This window comes from Lissotriton vulgaris, chromosome 6, assembly GCF_964263255.1.
Source record: "Lissotriton vulgaris chromosome 6, aLisVul1.2, whole genome shotgun sequence".
In the NCBI taxonomy this organism is placed as follows: Eukaryota; Metazoa; Chordata; class Amphibia; order Caudata; family Salamandridae; genus Lissotriton; species Lissotriton vulgaris.
This window is the reverse complement of record NC_141694.1, coordinates 541,702,658-541,726,074: the sequence shown is the minus strand read 5'-3', so window position 1 is coordinate 541,726,074 and position 23,417 is coordinate 541,702,658. Positions and strand designations below refer to the sequence as shown.

Here is a 23,417-nt window from a genome sequence, read left to right as displayed (position 1 = left end):
AGGACAGGTCTAGGTGGGTCCCCGGTATTGGGCCTACCCCCGGGGACCTGGTGTGCCTTTTCCACCGAGAAGAATTATGAGCTCTTCCACGAAAAGGTCTGTTGCCGGCCCTTGTGCATGCTCTGGCACTCCGATTATCCGGACATTACTGAGCCGAGACCTTCCCTCGTAGTCATCTAGCTTCGCTTCCAGGTCATGACAGCTGGTTTATAGTTCCTTGACTTACTGCTGTGTGGTTTTTAAATCTCCCTAGAGCACAGTCACAGTGGTATCTACAGTAGTGACTTTAGCTCTCATTTTCTCCAGGTCTGCTCTGAGTAGTGAGACCTCAGTTGTAATAGTGTCCATTTTGTTCTCCAGTGATGTGTGTAATACCATAATCACTTTCATTATGTCCCTGAGGGAGGCGTCGTCATCCTCTGCCTGTTGCTGTTCAGCAGTGACAGATGGTACTGCTGCTTTCGCCATCTGATGTTTATATGTCATAGATTTATCAAGCTTGGTTTAATGCGCTCTTCTCAGCCCTCTCCCGCTGTCATCACTATCGAGTTGGAGGTTTTCGTGTGTCCCTCCGAGGTTTAGGTGTTCAGGGGTACTACTCGTCCCAAGACCATGGGGGATTTCCTCCTACATGGCCTGTCGGGTTTCCCCCTGATGTAGAGTTCGAGGTCTGCGTAGGGGTTCCACTCAGGTGAGTTGCCCCCGAATTGGTGACCGCGCCCTTGGGTCTGGGCGTATGGATGTCGTATTTTGTTAAGATGGCCCAACTACATGGGCCACTGATTGTACAATTTGTGGTTCGAATCAGTAAGTAAATAATACATATAATTAAAAAAAGATAGTTATAATTATAACATTTTTTAAATTAGAAATAAATATAATGTAAAAAAATATTTAGCATACATATATATAAAATGGAATATATATATTTACTTAATAATATTAATTAAAAAAATTATAAAAAATTATACAACGTTAGAAACATATACAAATTATAAATACATTTATATATATATACCAGTAAAATGAAAAAATAAAAATATATATAATAAATTAAAATATAAAAATATTTTCATTCTTTTACAATTACATTTTACACTACATTAACAGCGATAGTAGGAAAAATATTAGATAGCGGAGGGGATAAAATTACTATTCCCACTCCAGGGAGTGCAATAGTAGGGAAAGTGTTCGATAGCGGAGAGGTAAAAATTACTATTCCCACTCTAGCGAGTGCAACAGTAGGGAAAGTTTTGGATAGCGGAGGGGAATAATTTACTATTCCCACTCCAGCTAGTACAACAGTAGGGAAACTGTTGGATAGCAGAGAGGAATAATTTACTATTCCCACTCCAGCAAATACAACAGTAGGGAAAGTGTTGGATAGCGGAGGGGTAACAATTACTATTCCCACTCTAGCAGGTGTAATAGTAGAGAAAGTGTTGGATAGCGGAGGGGAATAATGTACGATTCCTACTCCAGGGAGTGTAACAGTAGAGAAAGTGTTGGATAGCGGAGGGGTAACAATTACTATTCCCACTCCAGCAAGTGCAACAGTAGGGAAAGTGTTGGATAGCAGAGGGGTAACAATTACTATTCCTACTCCAGCGAGTGCAACAGTAGGGAAAGTGTTGGATAGCGGAGAGCAATGATTTACTATTCCCACTCCAGGGAGTGCAACAGTAGAGAAAGTGTTGCATAGCGGAGGGGTAACAAATACTATTCCCACTCCAGCAAGTGCAACAGTAGGGTAAGTGTTGGATAGCAGAGGTGAACAATTTACTATTCCTACTCCAGGGAGTGCATTTTAAAAAATATATTGAAATTCAATTATTTCCAAACCTACTCCCCTAACCCACAGCCCACTCTAAAAAAATTTCACAAATACCATAATTAATAATTATTAATAACCAATTAATAAATGAATAACAATATATTATTTACCACAATGTACAATATAACATTTTCAATGTCATAACTATTAAATTAAAAATATAAATAAATTCATTATTATTAAATTACTTCCCACCATACTCCCCTATAAACCCACAACCCACTCCTAAAAAAATAACACAATTTACATATTTACCAATTAATTATTTATGATTAACAAACAATTAATAACTAATTAATAATACATTATTTTCCACACTTAACAATATAACATCATAAATACTTAATTATTAATTAATAAAAATTATTAATTAATTATTTATAATTAAATTACTTCCCACCCTATTCCTCCATAAACTCACAACCTACTCCTAAAAAAATAACATAATTCATTTATTTACCAAATATTTTATAATAATTAACAACCAATTAATAACGAATTGACAATAAATTAATTACCACAATTAACAATATAACATATTAAATATATCAATATTAATTCATAAAAAATATTAATTAATTAATTATAATTAAATTACTTCCCACCCTATTCCCCTATTAAACCCACAACCCGCTACGGGAGTAAAACGCTAAATGTACTTAAAAAAAAATTAATAACTCCTTAAAATTTAATACATATATTAAAAAATAAATACAATATTTAAACAAAAATATAGAACACATACATTTAAAATACATACTAAAATATATAACACTAATATAAACATCGATATTATTAACAACGATATTTTTACAAACAATATGACTGTCTTCGAAATTAAAAAAATACTATATTTCTTACCTTAATGTCGATATTCTGGTCCACAATATTCTTGCAGCCGATATTTTTGTACCTCAATATTTAAAACTTGATGTTATGGTACTTTGAAAAAAACAACTCTATATTATGTCGGTTCACCTTGTGGTTCATGGGAGAGGGCCTTCTCGAGTGCTGCACCCATCGACTTGCCCACAGCTGAACTTCTGAGTCTTGCTACTGGTGGGACCTAGGATTTGCTAGGCTCACTCAGATGAGTGTGATATCTGCTGTATGGAGGGGGATGCTGGTGGACCCCATAAATGGTACTGGGTGCCCTCCCAGAACCTCTGTCCCTGAGGCTTCTTTGCTTATTGACTTCGGGCACGCCGCCTTACATGTGCGCCAATCAGGACCTCCAGGCGCATTGTCCCCAAGCCGCAAGGCCGCCTTCGCATTTCTCTGCATTCTCTGCGTTCTATACTGGGGCCCGCTCTATTCTCTCCGGGTCCCCAGAGCTTCGCTTTGGATGTGGGCGCACAATCTTATGTGCATGCTGATTAGGCCCCCAAGCGATTTCCCCCAAGCAGCAAAGACTCTGAGCGTTGTAATGTGTTCCACTAGGATGTGACCTTCTCGAATGCTGCACCCGGTAATTTGACACGGCCAGCCTTCTGTGCTTTGTTACTACTGGGGCTGTAAATTTACCCAGCTCCCTCAGGTGTATGCTGACTGGAGGCCGCCTAGGTCGTATTACTCCACTCTCCTGAGCACAATGCCTGCTGTATGAGTGCCTATTCTGGTGGACCCCTAAAATTGTTCTGCGTGCCCCTCCCGGGACTTCTGTTCCTGACACTGTTGGCTTCTTTGCTTGTGAACTGCAGGCACGCCGCCTTATTTGTAAACCAATTAGGGCCATATATGGGAACTCCTATTGATTCTAGCAATAATTATACAGGGTTTGTTAAAGGTGTCGTCAACAACAAAGAACTTACTGATCAATGTAATAAGTGAGATTTCATGTATCAAAATACATGTCTGTAGACTTTAACATGATTCAAAACCCACCCACCCTTAAAAGTCTGCTGGCATTAAAATATGTGATGTATAATAAATAGGGGAGAGGATGTAGCCTAACGGTTAGGGCGGTCACCTTTAAATCTGGGGAACCGGGTTCGAGCCTCAGCAACAACGCTCAACATTCTGTGATTCTGGGCAAATCACTTAATCTCCCTGTGCCTAACAAAAATGAATGTGTCCACATGCAACGCAACTAGTGCTCTGATGCCTGATTTATGGTCAAGTTCACTCTATACAAAACTTCAGAAAAAAATAAAAACATCCTAGTGAACAAATATAGACTTTCTCAATCCCTTATAACAATAATAAACTCAGATCTATTGCACTGAGCATAAACTTTCCCACTAAGCATCAATCAGGTATACTGTAATAAAACAAATCTGAGCAAAAATCATAGTTGTAAAAACAATATGCAATTCCTTCTAAGAGGGACTAATAGACAAGTTATTTACCTTCGGTAGCGCCTTATCTGAGACATGATCTAGCTGCGGATTCCTTACCTTTGAATTTTCCAGGCGTCAGACTGGATCCGGAATTTAATTTCTCCAAGCAATACCCCTGAGTGCCGATAGGTGGCATCGGTTGGCTCCAATCGATGTCGTCGGCGGCATCCGCGCCATTGTGACGCCCGCAAAAGACACACAATTGATGGACGTAATGCAGAACAAATCAAAACATTCACCTCCAGTCAAGAGATCTGGGTTAAATCCATCATTTGTCACCCGAGTGGGACGGGTATGCCCAGACGTGGGTCCCGAGCTCTCCATGCCACTGGGCTCAAGCTATCCTGGCTGATGAGGGCTGAAAGCCCGAAACCGGTCCTAGGATGCTTGGTTCCAGTCCAGGGAGAACCTGGCCTGGCAGTTTGGGCTGGACTGTTCCCATTGGGCGCAGGGTAAAGAGTGATTTACATAGAATGGCATGGTGAGCAAAATAACAATGGATTTAGGCCCAGATCTCTGTACTGGGCTGAATGTATGACATTGTTCTGCATTCTGTCCATCAATTGTTCTTTTTGCGGTTGTGACGCCCGCGGCACCTATATTGGCACCACCTGGGCATGCTGACGTCAGTACTTTCCACGCCAGAAGCGTGGAACCATGAACAGCACTGACATTGGTGTGCTTTGAACAACTAGGACCCTGACCCTAAAATCTGTCTGCAGTGCGGGGAGGATGGGTGGGTCGGTAAGGAATCTGCGGCTAGATCATGTCTCTACCAAATAAGGCGTTACCGAAGGGAAGTAACATGTCCATCAGATAGAGACATCTAGCAGCAGGTTCCTTACCTTTGAATAGATGCCCAAGCAATCACATCCCCGGCGGAGGGACTGAGGACAAGTTTTAGACCAGGAAGTCCTGCAGGACAGAGGGGTCAATAACTTTGTCCTTTGCGGACGTGGCTGTCCAGGCAGTAGTTCTTGGTAAACGTGTGCAGAGAGGCCCACGTTGCTGCCTGACAAATGTCGAGGACTGGAACTTCACATTGCAATGCTGTGGTAGCAGCTTTAGCTCTGGTGGAATGAGCCCTTAAGCCTTCATGAGGTTGCTTTTTGGCCAGAACAAAGCACATTTTGATGCAGATGATGACCGATCACAAGATCCTCTTCTGCACCGCACAACCTTTCTTTAATCCAACGTACCCCACGAAGAGTTGGCCATCCACCCAAAAATCTTTAGTGTGTTTAAGGTGGAATGAAAACGCTCTTTTTTGGTTCCAGAAATGGAGTCACTCCTCTTCTTTAGAAGGATGTGGAGGAGCTTAGAAAGTGGGCAAGGTGACAGACTGTCCCACTTGGAATGGTGTTACCACTTTCGGTAAGAAAAAGACCTTAGTGCAAAGCACCAATTTATCAGATGGTCAGATAAGGAGTCTTAGATGACAGAGCCTACAATTTGCTCACCCTCCTGGCAGATCTAATTGCCACTAAAAAGGCTATTTTGATAGTAAGAAGCTGTAGGGGGCGATTGTGTAGAGGTTCAAATGGAGCGCACATTAGAAAGGTGAGAACCAAATTAAGGTCTCACTGAGGCATAATGAAAGGAGAAGGTGTCCTTTGAGGAATCTATTTACTAAAGTAGATTTGAATAAAGAGGGTTGGTCTGGCAGACTCAGGAAGGCAAGTAGGGCTGAAAGGCACCCTTTTAGAGTGCCCAGTGCAGAGCCATGTTGGGAAATGGTCAAAATAAAAAGCAAAACTTGAGAAAGGGAAGCAGCAAGAGGATCAATAGACCTTTCTGTACACTATGTTACAAATTTGTGCCACCAGCAGGCGTACCCGGTCTTGGTAGAGGGACAGCCTGATCGGAGGATGGATGCTCAGTTGGGGAAGCCCGGGATACCAGACTCTCCATGCCTAGTCCGGAGACACAAGAATGACTTAGGCCCGGTTGCTCCTGATCTTCTTCAGCACTCTGGACATTAGTGGTATTGGCGGAAAGGCGTATAGGAGGCCTGAGCGCCACTCGACACAAAAAGCGCTGCAGACTAAGAGCCGCCTTGGATACTCCAGCGTGCATAACTGCTGACATAGAGCATTCTTGGCAGAGGCAAACATTTCTATTCATGCAAGTTGACATGCCTTTGTATGTAACCGGAGAAATCGGTTGAGTATTTAAAATCTCTTTAAGGTTTCTTGCTCTCTTGTAGGCAAACATGGGTATCTCTTGGAATAGATCTTTGAAATCAACTTCAGATTGTAGAAGAGACCATCTGTTGGTGATGATGTTTTTCAACTGCGATGATTGAGTGGAGTAAGTGGAAACAAACACTTCCCTCTTTGAGGTTGACACCTTAATGGTTTTGTTCAAAAGCTGCTCCCTTTTTGATGGTCTAATCTATGGCACACAAGCTGTTAGTTTTTCCATACATGTTTAGTTATGGTACTTTGGTTCTATTTCTGCATTCTGGTTCCGCCGTTCCCCTCTCACAGAGTCTTTTCCATCACTTATTTCGCATGATTCTCCTCGCACCCTTGTTTGAGTGGATATGAGCCTGCAGCTTTGATAAAATTTGAGGTTTAAATCTGGTTTATTGTTATTTCTCTAGATCCCCTGATGAAGGGCTTTTCCGCAAGCCCGAAATGCATTGGGATTTGTAATTTCATCATTTTTGAAGATTGTCATATCATGTCCTGGATTCTGTGATTTTCAACATTGTCTTTGGATATACACATTTCCTTCATTTCTTCAATACAACTCTTAAAAAGAAACACAACCAATGGTTTCATCTCGTCATTTTCTTCAATTGCACAACATGGGCAGCAATTTTTCTTGTACAATTTGAATAACTGAACATCATTGCAAAACTTTTTGATTTACACTCCCTCGAGTGATTACGCTGTGCACAAGGCTACTTCGACCCATGTCCAGTATTTCTCTGAATTTAACGACAAAGGGTTTGCAGGACCCTTTTCCTTGTGGCACGCAATTGATTAACATTGATGACTTGTACCTCTACTGGTATTCACATTGATTACCTGATCTAATCGAGTGCATTCAGGTTGCTCCTTTCTACATTCATGATCCACGAGGCATCGACGGCTGAGGTTGTCCATCCTGGCGTTCAGAGATCCTACTAGGTGTTGAACCACAAGTGATATGCCCTGCTGTTACAGCCACATCAAGAGATGCAGGGCATTGAACAGGAACAGTCAATGCAATCGCTCTGCCCAGCGAGTTAATCATGATGAGACCACACAAACGGCAAACTTTGCCATATCTCTCCCGTCTGGTACTGCTCGGGAGAGTATGGACTGGGCCTCCTCCGGGACCTGTGGCAACACTTGCACAACTGTTTACCACAAAGTGAGGGAATAACGGGCCATTAAGCATGCAGTGTTCACCAACCGCAATGCAAGGCTGGCAGAAGAAAACCTTTTCTTACCCAAAATATTCAGCTCCTTGGATACGCTATCAGGGGGTGTGGAAGAGAACACACCTTGAGTAGAGGCTGGGACCACCAAGTTCTCAGGAGTATGGTGTTTGGTGAGGAAATTTGGGTCACCCGGTGCAGGGCAATGGCAGTGGGCCATTGTCCTATTCACAGAAGCCCCTGTTCTGGGCTTGGAACAGGTTCCCAGTAGCACATCAGTTAAGGCCTCATTGAAAGGCAGCAAGGGTTCTGAGGAGTAGACACCAGGCTACAAGATCAACATCAAGATATTCATCTTGAGTCCATGTAAGGGAGCTGAAGGCCCAGGACCACACCTGCCCTTCACACCATCATAGCATAGCATAGCATATGATGCTCCCTCCTCTGTATCCATGGTGGGGGAGATAGCAGGCCTGAATATGGAGAGGTATCCAGCCTGCTGGCCTCACCCAACTCCTCATATCAGTCCATTTCTTGATAAGGCTGGTCTTGTAAAGGGTGCAGCGAGGCACATGGCATCATTGAATTCCTTGCGCTGGGAGGGGGTCGCTCCAGCTTTCGGGAAACCTGGGAAGCATGGAGCCGACCCAGATGCAGGTTCTGAGGAATGTGGCCTAGAGCACTGACACTCCTCAGTTGCATTGTCTGTGATGAGGAGATATTGAAGCATGCTTCAAATTTTATGTTTCTTGTGCTTCTTACCTGACAGACTTGATGACTTTGAGCGGGAGGACGAAGACTTGGGACTTCTGGAGCGGTGCCTGGACCTTCATCCAACCGAGAATGAAGCCTCTGAAGTGAAGGACCTGGTGATGAGCAACGGCCCGCAAGCAGCTATAGGGACCGCTCCCTCAAAGCTTTTGGAACCATGGACCGGCAGTAGGAGCACGACTTCGAGTCATGGTCGTGCTCCAGGCACCAGAGACAAACCAGGTGTGGGTCTGTCACTGACATGGCGCGGTGACCAACATGGCGCGGTGACAGGCGCCGCACAGCTTGAAACCATCAGTCTTCTTTGACATGAGGAAAAACCTACACACCAAAAAGGGGTCAACAAAACATTGAAAAAGCCTGTCAAAAAGTGACAGAGGGTAGCTCTCTTCACAGATCAGCCCTGGCTGGCGGGGAAAGAAAAAAACTGATGTCAGAGCGCTGAGGTGGTGCCTATATAGGTGTTGCAGATGTCACAACGGCGGGCAGCCATCACATGGAGCTGACCAATCACATCTACCGGCACGCAGGGGTATTGCTCGAAGGAAAATCTTCCTGATCCAGTCTGATGACTGGGAAATTCAAAGGTAAGGAATCTGTGGCTAGATTTCTCCATCAGCTAAGAATTCTCATAGTACAAATCTTCAATCCCACACACACACATGCGATGCATGCATGCACACACACACACACACACACACACACACACACACACACACACACACACACATTTTTGAGTGAAGGTAAAGGATAGTTTTGGGATTTGGTATAGGGTTAGGGCAGTCTTTAAGCTATAATGTGTTGTACATTATGTGGTGTAGGTTTGGGGGCCTCTCTAAAGTGTTAAAGTTAGGGAAAAGATATGGGGCTACAATTACGAGTATCTGTAGATTTTGCATTTTAATACTGACTAAACAGATTAGGGATGTTGAAATATGCAGACTTTCCCACTTTTTCATGTAACATATACTTTTTCGCCATAAAGGTTTTTCACCAAACCTTTTTGATCTCTTTTTGTAACTTTTATCCTAGATGGAATCACATGTGACTGGCTGTGATTAGACTAAAGGCCTTTCTGAAAAGGTTTCTAGCACTTTTTCTAAATTTTAAGATGTTTTCTATCAACCTACGATGGTAGGGGTAGGAATTTCGGAGGATGAAGCCTTGAGAGCATTTAATGGGGTGAGTAACAACATGGAGAATATGCATTAGCTGGGCTCAAGCTAAAGGACATGGTTTGGAATTATAGCATCTCCTCCATTTGTGGTACTTGATGGAGAGGAAAGTAGAAGAGGCGATTGGTATTTGGAGCTGGACATATTGAAGCTGGGTAATGCTGCCGAAACACATCAGCAAAAAGAACAATTGATGGAAAGAATGCTGCACAATGTCTAACATTCACCCCAGTACAGAGATCTGGGCCTAAATGCATCGTATGTTTGCTCCCCATGCCTTTCCAGTTCAGATCCAGCCATTTACAAAACAGTCTTGACCGTGTTCCCCATGGGAACAGTCCAGCCTGAACTGCCAGCCCAAGTCCTCCATGGACTGGAAACAAGCATCCTGGGACCAGTTTTGGGGCATCACCCCTCATCAGCCAGGCTGGCTTGACCCCCGTGGCATGGAGAGCACGGGACCCACATCTGGGCATACCTGTCCCACTCGGGGTGACAAATGCAAAAAGAACAATTGATTGGACAGAATGCTGCACAATGTCAAACAAACATTCACCTCAGTACAGAGATCTGGGCCTAGATCCATTGCTTTTTGATCCCCTTGCCTTTCCAGTTCAGACCAAGCCAAATGCAAATCAGTCTTAACCCTGATTTGCATATGTTTGGGTCCAAACTGGGGTGGCGTGGTGAGCAATGGACTAAAGAATTAAACCCAGACCTTTGTGACTGGGGGTGAATGTTTGCATTGCTCAGCATTCCGTCCATCATTTGTTCCTTTTGTATTTGTCACCCTAAGTGGGAAGGGTAAGCCCAAACATGAGTCCTTTGCTCACTGCACCACTGGATTCAAGCTAGGCTGACTGATGAGGGGTGATGTCCTGAAACCGTTCCCAGAATGCCTGTTTCTGGTTCAGGGAGGACCTGGCCTGGCAGTTCGGGCTGGACTGTCCCCATGAGGAACAGGGTCAAGACTGATATGCATATGGCTGGGTCCAAACAGGGGTGGTGTGGTGATCAAAAGAACAATGGATTAAACCCAAATCTTTGTGACTGGGGGGTGAATGTTTTCATTGTTCAGCATCCTGTCCGTCATTTGTACCTTTTGCACATCAGAGCACTTTCACAATTAATACCTTAATCTGCTTTTCCAGTTTTACCACACGTTGTTGTATGAACACGAGAGTAGTAAAACTGGTACGTTATGTGGGGATGATGGGTGGCATATAGAGCAGACAGAGAGATCCCAAGTGGTTGCTAGTAAGGAGTAGAGTGGTGAAAATTATTGATTGGCATTTGTAGACCTATGACTCAATCTGGGAGATTCTCCACCGAGTGTCCCTTTCCTTGCTGCCTACTATCTTGACAACTCCTTTAGTCAGAACGTCAAGGGGCCCTGTTCATGTCCCTTGTAGTTATACCAAAAAGCCTATAGGGATCAGGGCCCAAAACAAGGCAACCAAATAATTTCTTAAAACTGTTTCCAGCAAGGGGGAGTAAACAATAGATTAAGTGCATACATCAATAAATCACGTAAGAAGAGGTTTTCACATGGAGAGGTGTGAGAAGCCCTGGATTGACACATCCAGGATGAGGCGAGCAAGGCACACACAATCTTATAATCAAACATCTGCTAATTCACCTTCACTCCATCATGTTACTGCACCTTAGACATCATAGGGGCATGATCACACATACTCGCCCAAGGTCGTCCTTATTAACCTGTTCCCATTGCTTACCATCCTGAAATCAGTTAAAGTAGACATTCATTATCCCTATGTTGGAGCTGGCCCTTTTTGCAGGGTCATCCCAGAACTTTTTGCCTTCCTCCTGTATTTTTTCTGACCTGTTTTGGTTGGCTTTCTGACTTTGGACACTTTACCACTGCTGTTCAGTGCTGACTTGCATGTGCTCTCTCTAGTAAACTTGGTAAGATGGTCTACACCTGTTTGGCATATTTAATTCACCTGTAAGATCATTGTACAGTATTATCCCATATACCCAGGGCCTGTAAATTAAATGCTACAAGTAGGTGCGCCACCCATGGAAGTAGCCTTTCAAACCTGTCTCAGACCTCTGCCACTGCAGGACCTGCGTGCACAGTTTACTGCCGCAGTGACGTGGCATTTAAAGCAGTTGCCACATCTGAATCTTCCCTTTAACTACATATGTCACCCCTAAGGAAGGCCCAAGCTAGCCCTATGGGCAGTGTGCTGTGTAGGTAATGAGGTAGGAGTAGGACATGTGACTTAACTGTGTGGCATGTCCTGGTAGGGTCAAATAGCCTATTCCGTTTCTCACTGCTTTGAGGCTGCCCTCTCATAGGTGTGCATTGGGGAATCTCTGATATGTGCTTCAGTGGTAATTTCTGATATGAGAGGGGTAACATGGTCATGTTTGGTATGTTTGGAATAGTAGTAATAAATCCTGCTTATTGGTGAAAGCGGATTTGTTATTACTATTTTAGAAATGCCACTTTTAGAAGTGGGAATTTCTCTGTGCTTATGAGTCTTTGTGCCCTGCCTAGATATGTACTCCCCGTCTGGTTTAGACTGACAGGAGAGAGAGGATGTGCATTTACTCTAGACAGTCAGAAGGAGGGCTGGGGTGTGTCCTGCCTTTCCTGGTTGGCTCAGTGCTAGGGTGAATAGACCCTGGCTGAATTTAGAGTGTCGGGGGGAGTTTCCCTTGCACCTGAATAGGCCTGGTCTGAATTTAGAGTGGTGGGAGGAGTTGCACCTGCTTCTGAACAGGGTTGTGCCTCCTTAGTACAATGTAGTGAGTCTGGGGCCAGGACGTGGGATAAACAGTTTTTGAAGTGCCCCCAAAACCAAGACTTTTTGAACTATATGTACAGGGGCTGCGACCGATATTTTAGACACTTCGTGGACTTGTACCGAGACGCTGCTGGCTCTACAAAATGCGCATTGCCAGGAGGAGCTGTTGTGCTGCCAGGAGGAACCACCATGGGACTTTGTTTGTTGTGCTGACCAGCCCACCAGGACCCTATGGGCTGGATTACTGCCTGCCCTCCTTCTCTAATGCCCCCAGTGCTCTCAAAGGAGTGCTGTTATGCCCTTTGAATATTACAAGCTCTAGCGCAGGGGTCTGCCAACCGGTCCTGAAGGGCAGGATCCATGCCAGATTTTTTGGATATCCCATTGAGATACATGTAGTAATTTTAAAAATCGGGCATGGATCCGGCCCTCCAAGCCCGGTTTGGAGACCCCTGCTCTAGCGCCTAATGAAGTGCTTCATCTTGAAGCAACTGGAAACCTTTCTATGCTTGGCATTAGGGGAAGATTCCCCAGTGCAGTTACAGGGCTGAAGGTCTTGGTTGGGGCCTCCTATTCTGCTAGAAACCTCATGCGCTGGCTCTGTGTTCGCAGCCTGCACTGCCCTGGCTCTAAACTAAGCCCCCACCCACTGCGGGGCAAAGCTGCGAGCAGGGAGAGCCTGCTGGCAGAGGCAGGGATAGGAGGAGTCCCCCGGCATTGCCCGGCAACTATCCAGTAAGCATTGCCGTGGGCAGAAGCGAGCACTGCCAGGAAAACAAGTCTCGCCTGCCCTCGAGGGAGGAGTCACAATGCAAGCTGGAAGAAAGGAGTTAGCTCGGCCCGCTTCGAGCGAAATGTGTCCAAAGGAGAAAGGGGGCCATTCGCCGTCATCAGCCAGGAGGGCTGCGCCATGAAGAGAGCCGCAACAGCGCCCGTCCCGGCCCGGCTTCACCAAGAGGAAGCTGCTTGGGAGGCTGCACTGAGAACAGAGGCGCACCCGAAGGCTTCAGGTATGCCCGAGTTGGGGGCAGAGTAGCCCCACGGCCATCTACTGTAACGGCAGGTTGCGGCCAGCTCCATTGGACCCTTGGGTGTGCCAGCGCCGCGAGGTCGTGGGGACCAGTCTTTAGGAGTGGAGGTTCTCCCACCCTGCGTGGTCAGTGTAGGTGCCTCCCTCATTTGTTTAGACATACTTGGGGCATTGTTGCTGCATTGTTGGGATGGAGTGGAACCTTGATGAAGGTCCCCGATTCCCCGCAAGATTCCGCTGCATTCATGGTATAGGTGTGCAGATGCCTTGCACCCTGTATTCTCCTGGAGGTACTTTGTGATACTTGCGGGTACAGGCGCTGATCCATGAATGTTACCGCTGCATTCCATGCCCCGATATTGATGTAGGTTGTTGTAGACCCTAAACTGGTTATAACGAGACCAATATCATGTGTCTGCATAAATATGTACATTGACGTGCCCCTTATGAGGTGCTGGTACCAAGTGGTAATTCATGTAGCGTGCCCTGAACTGGTCCATTTTTCATGCCCTGATGTAAAGATGTATGATGTGGTTATGACTTGCAAGGAAAGGTTAAGAAGTATTCTTTCACGAACCGCATGATATGTACAGTGTTGGTGTAGCAGGGTCTTCAAACTGTGGGGCCCGACCCCTAGGGGGGTCATAGAGTGATAGAAAGTGGGTCCCACATTCCAGGTCACACTTCTGTCTATTATTTTTATTTCCAAAAAGGTATCCTGGGGCTAATAACCATCTGCTGGCTGAAATGGCAAATAAGAAACACACAGAAGGGGAAGGAGAATCAGCCAAATGGGGTAACCTACAGGGTATAGGGCCAGGTTTTTATAGCTTCCTAAAGGATAATAGATTAATGGTGGAGCGAAGCAAAGGTGGGTGAAAGTTTCATAACTGTGCAGCTGCACCAAAACAGTAAGGCCAACTATTCATTTTTTTTTTTAGATAGGGAACAATAAGAAGATTGGCACAGGCCGAGAGGAGCATACAGGTATGCCCAGTGAGGAGAGATGAGAGGATTAGAGTAGATGGAATGAAAGAGGACTGCATGGGAGCGAGAGAATTAGATTTAAGAGGTCAGGGATGAGGAGAAATGTGAAGTGCTGAAGAAGTGCAGAAACGCAAGAGGAGAAGTGAGTGTGAGCGAAAGGTGATTGCACAGAGAAGGGATACTGTTAAACGGTGAGAGAAGATAGCTGAGTGATGATCTGCGACAAAAAGAGAATTTGGTATGACATGAGTGAGGGACAACAGCGATGAGGGAAGATAGGGAGTTCTGAGGTGGGTGCTGAGGTAATAGGGGAGAGGGACGTTGGTTCAAGAAGGTGTGGAAGAACAAAGGGGAGATGTGAAAGATGAATGGTGGACTGGAGAGGTGTAAGATACAAATAGACAGAAATTTGAAGGAAGAGACTTGAGGTGAATGAGAGGTGCTGAGGGTAGAGAGAGGTGATGTGTCCAGAGAGGCCATGAGATAAATTCGAGAGGAGGGCAGTGAAAAGACAGAATGGTAAGAGGTGATTAAACATGAAGTGAGAGGTTGAATGGGGAGAATTCAGAAGTTGTAAAAAGGGGTGAAAGATAATGGCTTGCAAAGTGAGAGAGGGATCCAGGTTTGGAAGAGGAGAGAGGGATGGAAGGGAGGGGTGAGAGGAAAGTGGCATGGGTAAACTGCTTAACTCTGCATAAGGCTCCTAGGGTTTTAAGGGACCCATGCTGCTCCAGGCCAGTGCCATGTGAGCTTCTAATGTGGCAGCACTTATTCCTGCAGAGTGGAAGGTCCTTCACAGAGGCTGATTGTTGTATTTTCATTATAAACTGGTGCTGATGAGATGAAATCTTTCCTCAGTGTTACTGTGTGTATAAATGTCAAAATAATGCATTATTTATTTTTTCTCACCATACAATTTAGTAGAGCCTGCCGCATAATTTGGTCCTCACCTGCCTCATAATTTCAGTAGCTTTGCCAATAGGTTTATAATTGTTTGTTGGGGAGTCATTACGCCTGAAAAATTTGACTGGGGGGGGGTCTCTGCATCCAAATGTTTGAAGACCTCTGGTGTAGGGTGTTTTGACATATATGCAACCTTTAAGGTGTTTACAGTATTGCACTGCTTATGCTGTTATGACCATTGCCCTATGGCAAAGTGATTTATGATGTATGTGACGTCATGACAAGTGCCTAGTGGCACAATGATTTATGTGATTGTGGTCTAATGTGTTTTATGAACAATACAAAGGATATTTTTTTATATAACCTTGTGTGGAGTCTCCTTTGTGGTGTGCCTAGTGTGTCACTGGTGTGAGAGTGTGTTGCACAAACGCTTTACACATTGGCTCTGGGATCAGCCTGACTGCTCTGTCATTCTACCAAGGGGGTGAGCAGGGGTTATCTTGTGTGTGTAACTTCCTTACCCTGACTAGAGTGGTGGGTTCTGCCTGGCTTAGGTGCATACCCTAGCTAGAAACCCCATTTCTAACACCCGTCCGCTACCATTTCCATGACATGTTCTTATTTTGATTGTTTTCTCATTTTATGGCTCATTTCGACAGTTGTACCCGGTCTCATTAATCAGGGCAGAGCCATTGCCCTGAATTTGTGAAATTAGTTTGATGTACTTGCATTTGACATTCCACTTCTCTCTTACTGATTGAGATGTAGAATACAGAAAAACAATAAAACTGTAGCAATATCAGTATCCAACTACAAAAAGCATTTAACAAAGCTGCACTAAAATTGAATACTGTTGGTAGTGTTCTGGAAACCCTCTGCCGTCCTATCTGTAGATAATACTACTGAAATCAGTATGGCAACCAGTTCTCAGTGGCCAGCTACAGACCATCTATAGTTACAGCCACAAATGATATGAACATTATCCAGCACCTCTAGCTCCCAGGAAAGTGATGTCAACAAGATGTGGGAAACATTAGTAGGTCACCCTCGCATCATTTGAATTCACACCTCTCAAGCTTCTTAGTAAGTGCAGCGTGCTTATGGAGCTTGGGCAATAAGTTGAAAAAGTGCCTATGCATATTCTGAAATATATTCTAAGGTACTCTCCTTGTTGATTTAAAAGTTGTGGTCTCTACTTCTCAATGTTCCTTTTTGGTCTAATTCCTGGCCATATGAACCCCTCCTCCTCTAGTCATTTGCCATCATTACACAATGATTGTCAATGAAAGAAAACACAGGAGGTTTAAAGCTAGACAAAAAATACATGAAAGCACTTGTGATGCCCTGGGGATGCAACAGGCATGGGTTCCTGCTTTCTAAACCCCCGGGACTATATGGCATAATAGAAAGTGTTGCAGACAGTTGTGTAGCCCCTTCTTTAATATAGTGGTTGTACCCTCATTAGCATGGGTGCGTGGCCCTGGCGAAGGAGAGAAATAGATTACTTCTGCAGATACTCCATACTATGTTGTAGGCCTACAGGCAAAGAGACAGCCAGAAGGCACACTGACTGTGGGTCACAAAGAGGTGGTATATAGTCATTGTGCCCCTCTGGAGGATCAAGCCTACAAGGGTTGAAAGACATTCCCAAGGACCCCAAGTCCACAGACATCATCCTGCAGGTGGGTGCAGTCATTCAGTGCACCCGCATGCAGGGGATATCTTCCCCCTTTCAAAAGCAGAAACAGTTTCTCCCCCTCATGAAAGGTGGACCAGTTGCTACAAACATCTGGTCTGGCCTTTCACTAATGCGCTGCCCCAGGGCAGCCACAAGTTCGCAACTGTGCTGGGGGCAGTGCATTATATCTTATAGGGCACACTGTCCCCGTTTGCTCCCAGAGCACCAAGTTGAATGTGTGCCATGCCACTCACAAGGACAGTTTGTCCCATCTATAAAACAGTCCACGAAGCCCGCCAATAAACACAAAGATCCAAAATGGTGAAGGCCTTTAATTCTATACCTAACTAGACCCTCACTCCTTAGTTACTGTATGTCTGTGCGTTTTACTCACTATGACAAATATGTTCTTCATGTTCAAGATTATCCTTTCTACTGTATCCCCAAAAGTGTAACGTGTCATCATTCAAACCTTTTGTGACTAAACACCACCTATATCACATAATCAAATAACTTAGGTAGACATACATTTCAAGTGCTTCATCATGCTGTTGCTTCAAATCAATTAGCTTCTTGGTGACTGCCAGGTTATGCAGGAGTGTGCGGTCACTTTGAAGGGTCGTAACCATCTTTGCTTCCAAAGCTGAGAGCTCTTCCATGTTCTCCATGCACTCCTTAAATATAAAAAAACATTACCATTGGGTCATTTTGGTAACTGGAATATAATTTACATCTCAAAATGGCACTTTAGCTGATTGCTGTACTGAATTGTATACATGAAAACTTAACTTACTGACAAGTGTGCTAATAAAGTAACACTTAAGTTACATAAAAGTACCCTCTCCTTAACTGATCTATTCAGTATCTTTAACTGTAGAGGAAACTAATTCAGAACAGTAAATTAACCCAACTGCATCAACTGTTGCATCATCTCTGTTTGAACAAGAACAGAAACACTATTTTCAAATTGACATAAACGCAGGTTATTGGCTGTTGTAAAGCAGGTAAGTCTCTAGGTTTGCAATGGTTCGTGTGAGTTAGTATGGAAGAAAAGGCAGCTCCTCCTTCCCCAACCCACTAAGGGCCCCAGGGACTCCATCCCCTGGGCCTTTTTTAAATGAAGGGAGGGAGTCCATGGCCCTCCTCTATAAGCCGATAGCAGCCACTGCGACCCCATCCATGGGGGCCAAAAGATATTTGTAAAAGGGGACATGGCTCTCCTCCCCGAGCCACAAGCGGCCAATAACCCATTCACTGGGGCTCTTAAGGGGGAGGGGGAGGACAGCCCCCTCGCCGAGCCAATAGTGGCCCCAGAGACCCCATCCTCAGGGCCAAAACAAATATTTTAAGGGTTGGGGGTGTGCACCCCTCTCCTCTAGCCACTAAGGCCCAGGGGAACCCACATACCAGGACCTTTTTTTTGTATAAAAGAGAGAGGGAAACGTGGACCTCCCTCCCAGGGTGTAGAGAGACAAAATATCAAAATTAAAATATCGATATACAATAATATCAATGTTTTAATTTCGATGATATAGAATATCGATGTGCAATAATATCGAGAGACAGAATATCGATATTAAGGTATGTATGTTACCAATATCGAAAGTTTGTTTAGTGTTATGTATTTTATTATGTTGTTTATATGTTTGTTAAACATGTTTTTTAATGTATGTTTAGAAATTAGTAATTGTGTTTACATTTTGCGTTTTAGTATCAGAGCGGGTTGTGGGTTTATAGGGGAATAGGGTGGGAAGTAATTTAATTATAATTAATTAATATTTTTTTTTACATTTGTGATTAATAAATAATTATTAATTAATAATTGATTGGTAATTAATTATGATTAGTTAGGTAATTAAATTAGAGTTAATTTTAGTAATATGTATTATTTTTTGTTATTGTTAATTAATAATTAATTGGTAATTAATTATTATTAAGTGATTAAATAACAAATACATTTTTTATGTGATTTATTTATGTGTAGTGGGTTGTGTGTTTATAGGGGAATAGGGTGTGTAATAATTAAATTAAATTAATTAAAGAGATTGTATTTATTTATTGGTATGTATTTTTAATTAATTGTTAACTAATTAATTGGTAATTAGTTTTTTTTAATTATTTCATAATATTAATTATCAATAATTTATTAATAAATATTGTTTATTCTTGTAAATATCTTGTTATTTAATTATTAATTGGTAATTAATTATTAATTTGTAATTTATATGTGGTAATTAGTTAATTTATAATTACATCAATGTAATAATATTAAATGATTAATTGAAATTTATATTAATTGTTTTTTTTGTATGTGTAGTGTGTAAGTGTGTGGTGTGTTAAAGGGGGAATGGTATGGGAAGTAGTTTTTAACACCCATGTTATCCAACGCTTTCCCTACTGTTGCAGCCTCTGGAGTGGGAATAGTAATTTTTACCCCTACGCTATCCAACGCTTTCCCTACTGTTGCACCCTCTGGAGTGGGAATAGTCATTTTTACCCCTACGCTATCCAGCGCTCTACCTACTGCTGCACCCTCTGGGGTGGGAATAGTAATTTTTACCCCTCCGCTATCCAACCCTTTCCATACTGTTGCACCCTTTGGAGTGGGAACAGTAATTTTTACCCCTACGCTATCCAACGCTTTCCCTACTGTTGCACTCTCTGGAGAGGGAATAGTAATTTGTACCCCTACGCTATCCAACGTTTTCCCTACTGTTGCACTCTCTGGAGTGGGAATAGTAATTTTTACCCCTATGCTATCCAACGCTTTCCCTACTGTTGCACCCTCTGGAGTGGGAATAGTAATTTTTACCCCTACGCTATCCAACGCTTTCCCTACTGTTGCACCCTTTGGAGTGGGAATAGTAATTTTTACCCCTACTCTATCCAACGCTTTCCCTACTGTTGCACTCTCTGGAGTGGGAAAAGTAATTTTTACCCCTACGCTATCCAACGTTTTTCATACTGCTGCACCCTCTGGAGTGGGAATAGTAATGTTTACCCCTACGCTATCCAATGCTTTCCCTACTGTTGCACCCTTTGGAGTGGGAATAGTAATTTTTACCCCTACGCTATCCAACACTTTCCCTACTGTTGCACTCTCTGGAGAGGGAATAGTAATTTGTACCCCTACGCTATCCAACGCTTTCCCTACTGTTGCACTCTCTGGAGTGGGAATAGTAATTTTTACCCCTATGCTATCCAACGCTTTCCCTACTCTTGCACCCGCTGGAGTGGGAATAGTCATTTTTACCCCTACGCTATCCAACGTTTTTCATACTGCTGCACCCTCTGGAGTGGGAATAGTAATGTTTACCCCTACGCTATCCAACACTTTCCCTACTGTTGCACCCTTTGGAGTGGTAATAGTAATTTTTACCCCCACTCTATCCAACGCTTTCCCTACTGTTGCACTCTCCGGAGTGGGAATAGTTATTTTTACCCCTACGCTATCCAACGCTTTCCCTACTGTTGCACCCTCTGGAGTGGGAATAGTAATTTTTACCCCTACGCTATCCAACGCTTTTCCTACTGTTGTAATATGTGGAGTAAGTATATATATTAATTTATATGTAGAGTTTTTAGTTTATTTAAAATGTATATGTATTAGTTATTATTTTTTTAAATATCTTTTAATGTTTATATTTATAATTTGTTAAATTATATGTATTTTTAAATTATTTTTACATTATTAATACATTTTAAAAAAACGATATTTTTAACTTCGATATTTTTGTACTACGATATTTTTTTCCGATATTTTTGTACTTACCTTTATGTAGATAGAACTCCGATATTTTTGATGTCGATATTTTTGTGTCGATATTTTTGTATGTCTATTTTCTGTCTGTCGATATTATGTCATAGATTCCTCCCAGGGCCTATAGTGGCCCTGGGAGACCCATCCCCTGCGACCTTAGGTGCTTGTGGGTGAACGCTCCGGTGCCCCCACCAAACAATGCGTAATTGCGTCAGGCAGGAGCAATGTGTGTTTCCTGCCTGCAGGAGCGCTGAGGAAAACAAGAGTGCTCCTACCCAGCAGCAGCCTTTTTAAAGCTCCTGCCAAGTCAGAGCAGACATGCCTTCCCTGACCACATTCCTAAGAGCATGGATTGTGTGTTTGCTCCCTCCTGGCTGGAGCTTTATAAAAATGCTCCAGCCAGGTGGGAGCAGAAATATGTTTCCCTGCCTACACTGTTGTGAGTAGGGAAACTACCGTACCCTGGAGTTGGACATCGTGGAGCACAGTAATTGAGGCTTCTCAAGGGGGTGGGGTCCCCAGGGCCTTTCCAGGCTTGAGGAGGGGGGCTGCAACCCCTCCCCTTCAATTTTAGGTTTAAAGCGTTTTATTAAGGCAAAACATAGGAGGGAAGGGGACAAAGAAGGGAGGGGTATGCACATTACAAACAAAATGTAAGAGCGAAGTAATCAAAGCATGGTAATGGACAGTGGCTACTGCAGATAAGGTTCCGTTGAGAAAAGGCTGAACATGTTTGCCACTGTCGGTGAGGCTGCAAAGCTAAAGGAAGGAAAAGCAAAAAGCCAACCCTCTCTCCCCCCCTGAACCCTCCCCCCAACACCCTAACTCCCCCCAACTTCCTCCCAACCTCCCCCCGTCCAGTGCCGAAGCATTGATGCGTCCTGCTGCCCCACCCCACCCCCCCACCCCATGAGCCCCCATCTCATGTCTGTTTAGTTGGTTGGGTCTACAGGAGGTGTTAGTCTCAGGAGTCTAAGGTACCTCGGACAGGTAAGTTCTCTAAATTCTGTGGTCAAGAGCGCATGAAAGGGTCGCCACAACTCATCAAATTGCTCCACTTCCCCTGCCACCATAAGCGATAGTTTTTCCATGCCTAGAACATGCCAAAGTCTGTGGAGCCAGCCCGTGATGGAGGGGACTGTGGTAGTGCGCCAGTGTATCAATATGTTCTGGATCGCCGATCCCAGTGCTATTGCTATTTGCCGACCCCTATGGGACTTCAGCGGGTACATTAGCCCATTCGGGAGGCCCAACAAAACATACGCCGGGAAGTGTGGCAATTCAACCTCAAAGTGAGCATCTATCTCATCAATGATCTCCGTCCAGTATTCCCTCAACAGGGGGCAATCCCAAAGCACATGCTTGAGAGTCCCCGTCTGTCCACATTCCCTCCAACACGCCTTCCCAATATTCCTATTCATTTCATGTAGTCTCTCCGGGGTATAATACCAATACGTGGACACCTTTGTGAATGTTTCTGTGAGTCCTGTGTGGTATGCTGAGTGTCTCGCGCGGTATGCAATCTGATCCCATTCCTTATGACTGAGCATCCTCCCCAGCTCTCTATTCCAGCGTTCCCTGCCAGGGTTATAAAAATGAAATGGGGGGGGGGGGGTTGCAGGAATTTATAGACGTCCGTGATCAGTTTGGCGTCAGATGTGTGAGTTATTAACCACCTCTCGTACAGCCTCATCTGACGATCTGCAGTGTCTCGTACCTGCGGCGGAAGCGCCCAATGCCTAACCTGCATGTATCTTAACCTCTCTGCCTCCGTCAGTTGGAATTCCTGCTTCAAATGCTGAAAAGGGACCACCCCCTCCGAGTCATACATCTGGAAGAGCGCACGGCAACCCGCTGCCCTCCAGTGCGTAAACGCGCCCGGTTCTAGACCTGGGGAGAAATCAGGGTTCTCCACTATCAGCGTGAAAGGCGAGGGGAATGTGGTGAGGTCGTGAACTTCATTCATAGCGTCCCACACTCTCAAGGGGACTCGCGTGACATAGGAAGCGTATAGGTTGGGGGGGCGGTGGATCCGCCGCACGAATGGCACCTCCTGTAAGGGACGCCCCGCCACCGCCTGGTCCTGAAAGAGCCAATGCTTGTCAGATTCCCATTTGCTCCATTCCACCAAGTAGCGCAACTGCGCTGCCTGAAAGTATTTCCGGAGTCCCCTTCAATTTTAGAGCTGCTGGGGGATGGAGTGCCCATGGCCTTTGAATGCTCATGGAGGGGGATGTAATCTACCCTCCCCAATAGCTTTTACATCCCCAATATTGAAGTGATGGCCCCTGGGGATGGGGTTCCCAAGGCCTCTACACGCTTGGGGAGAGGAGCTGCACACCCCCATGTAATAAAGAAGTGCGTCCATGGTTTGGGAATCCCAGGGCCTCGATGAGGCTTGGATAGACCACAATCCCGGGGCACTACTGTTGGATCACTGCTTTTTAAAAATATATATATTTTGGCCTGCCCCCCACCTTCCTAAAATGGCCTAGGAGTCAAAGGTATCACTACCTTGCCCCCTTATATTATTTTTTACATTTAAGTTCAGGACAGGGGAATAAGTCCTTGAGTCCTGTAATAGCAGCCTGCAACATTTTTTGCCATGTTGCAGGCAACCAATCAGAGTGATTGCTCCCCTTGGCAGAGTGTCCCCTATGGGAGCAAATAAGCCTAAGGGATAAAAAGCCTCTTGGACCAATCAGAATGCTCTATTTTTAAAAAATGGGTTTGAAGGACTCTTGCAAGAGTACCTCGAAACCAACTGTCGAGAAATAAAAATGATTTCTATCTTAA

General features: G+C 44.2%; 1 protein-coding gene across 1 annotated transcript in view; it reads right to left on the bottom strand.

The window, feature by feature from the left end:
- LOC147707531 (dynein axonemal heavy chain 5-like) overlaps positions 1-23,417 on the bottom strand; it is a 1,425,553-nt gene that overhangs the window by 201,957 nt on the left and 1,200,179 nt on the right. Inside the window, exon 84 of the mRNA XM_086925656.1 lies at positions 17,390-17,535. Coding sequence (XP_086781782.1) covers positions 17,390-17,535 — 146 coding nt within the window. The remainder of the gene's footprint in view (positions 1-17,389; positions 17,536-23,417) is intronic.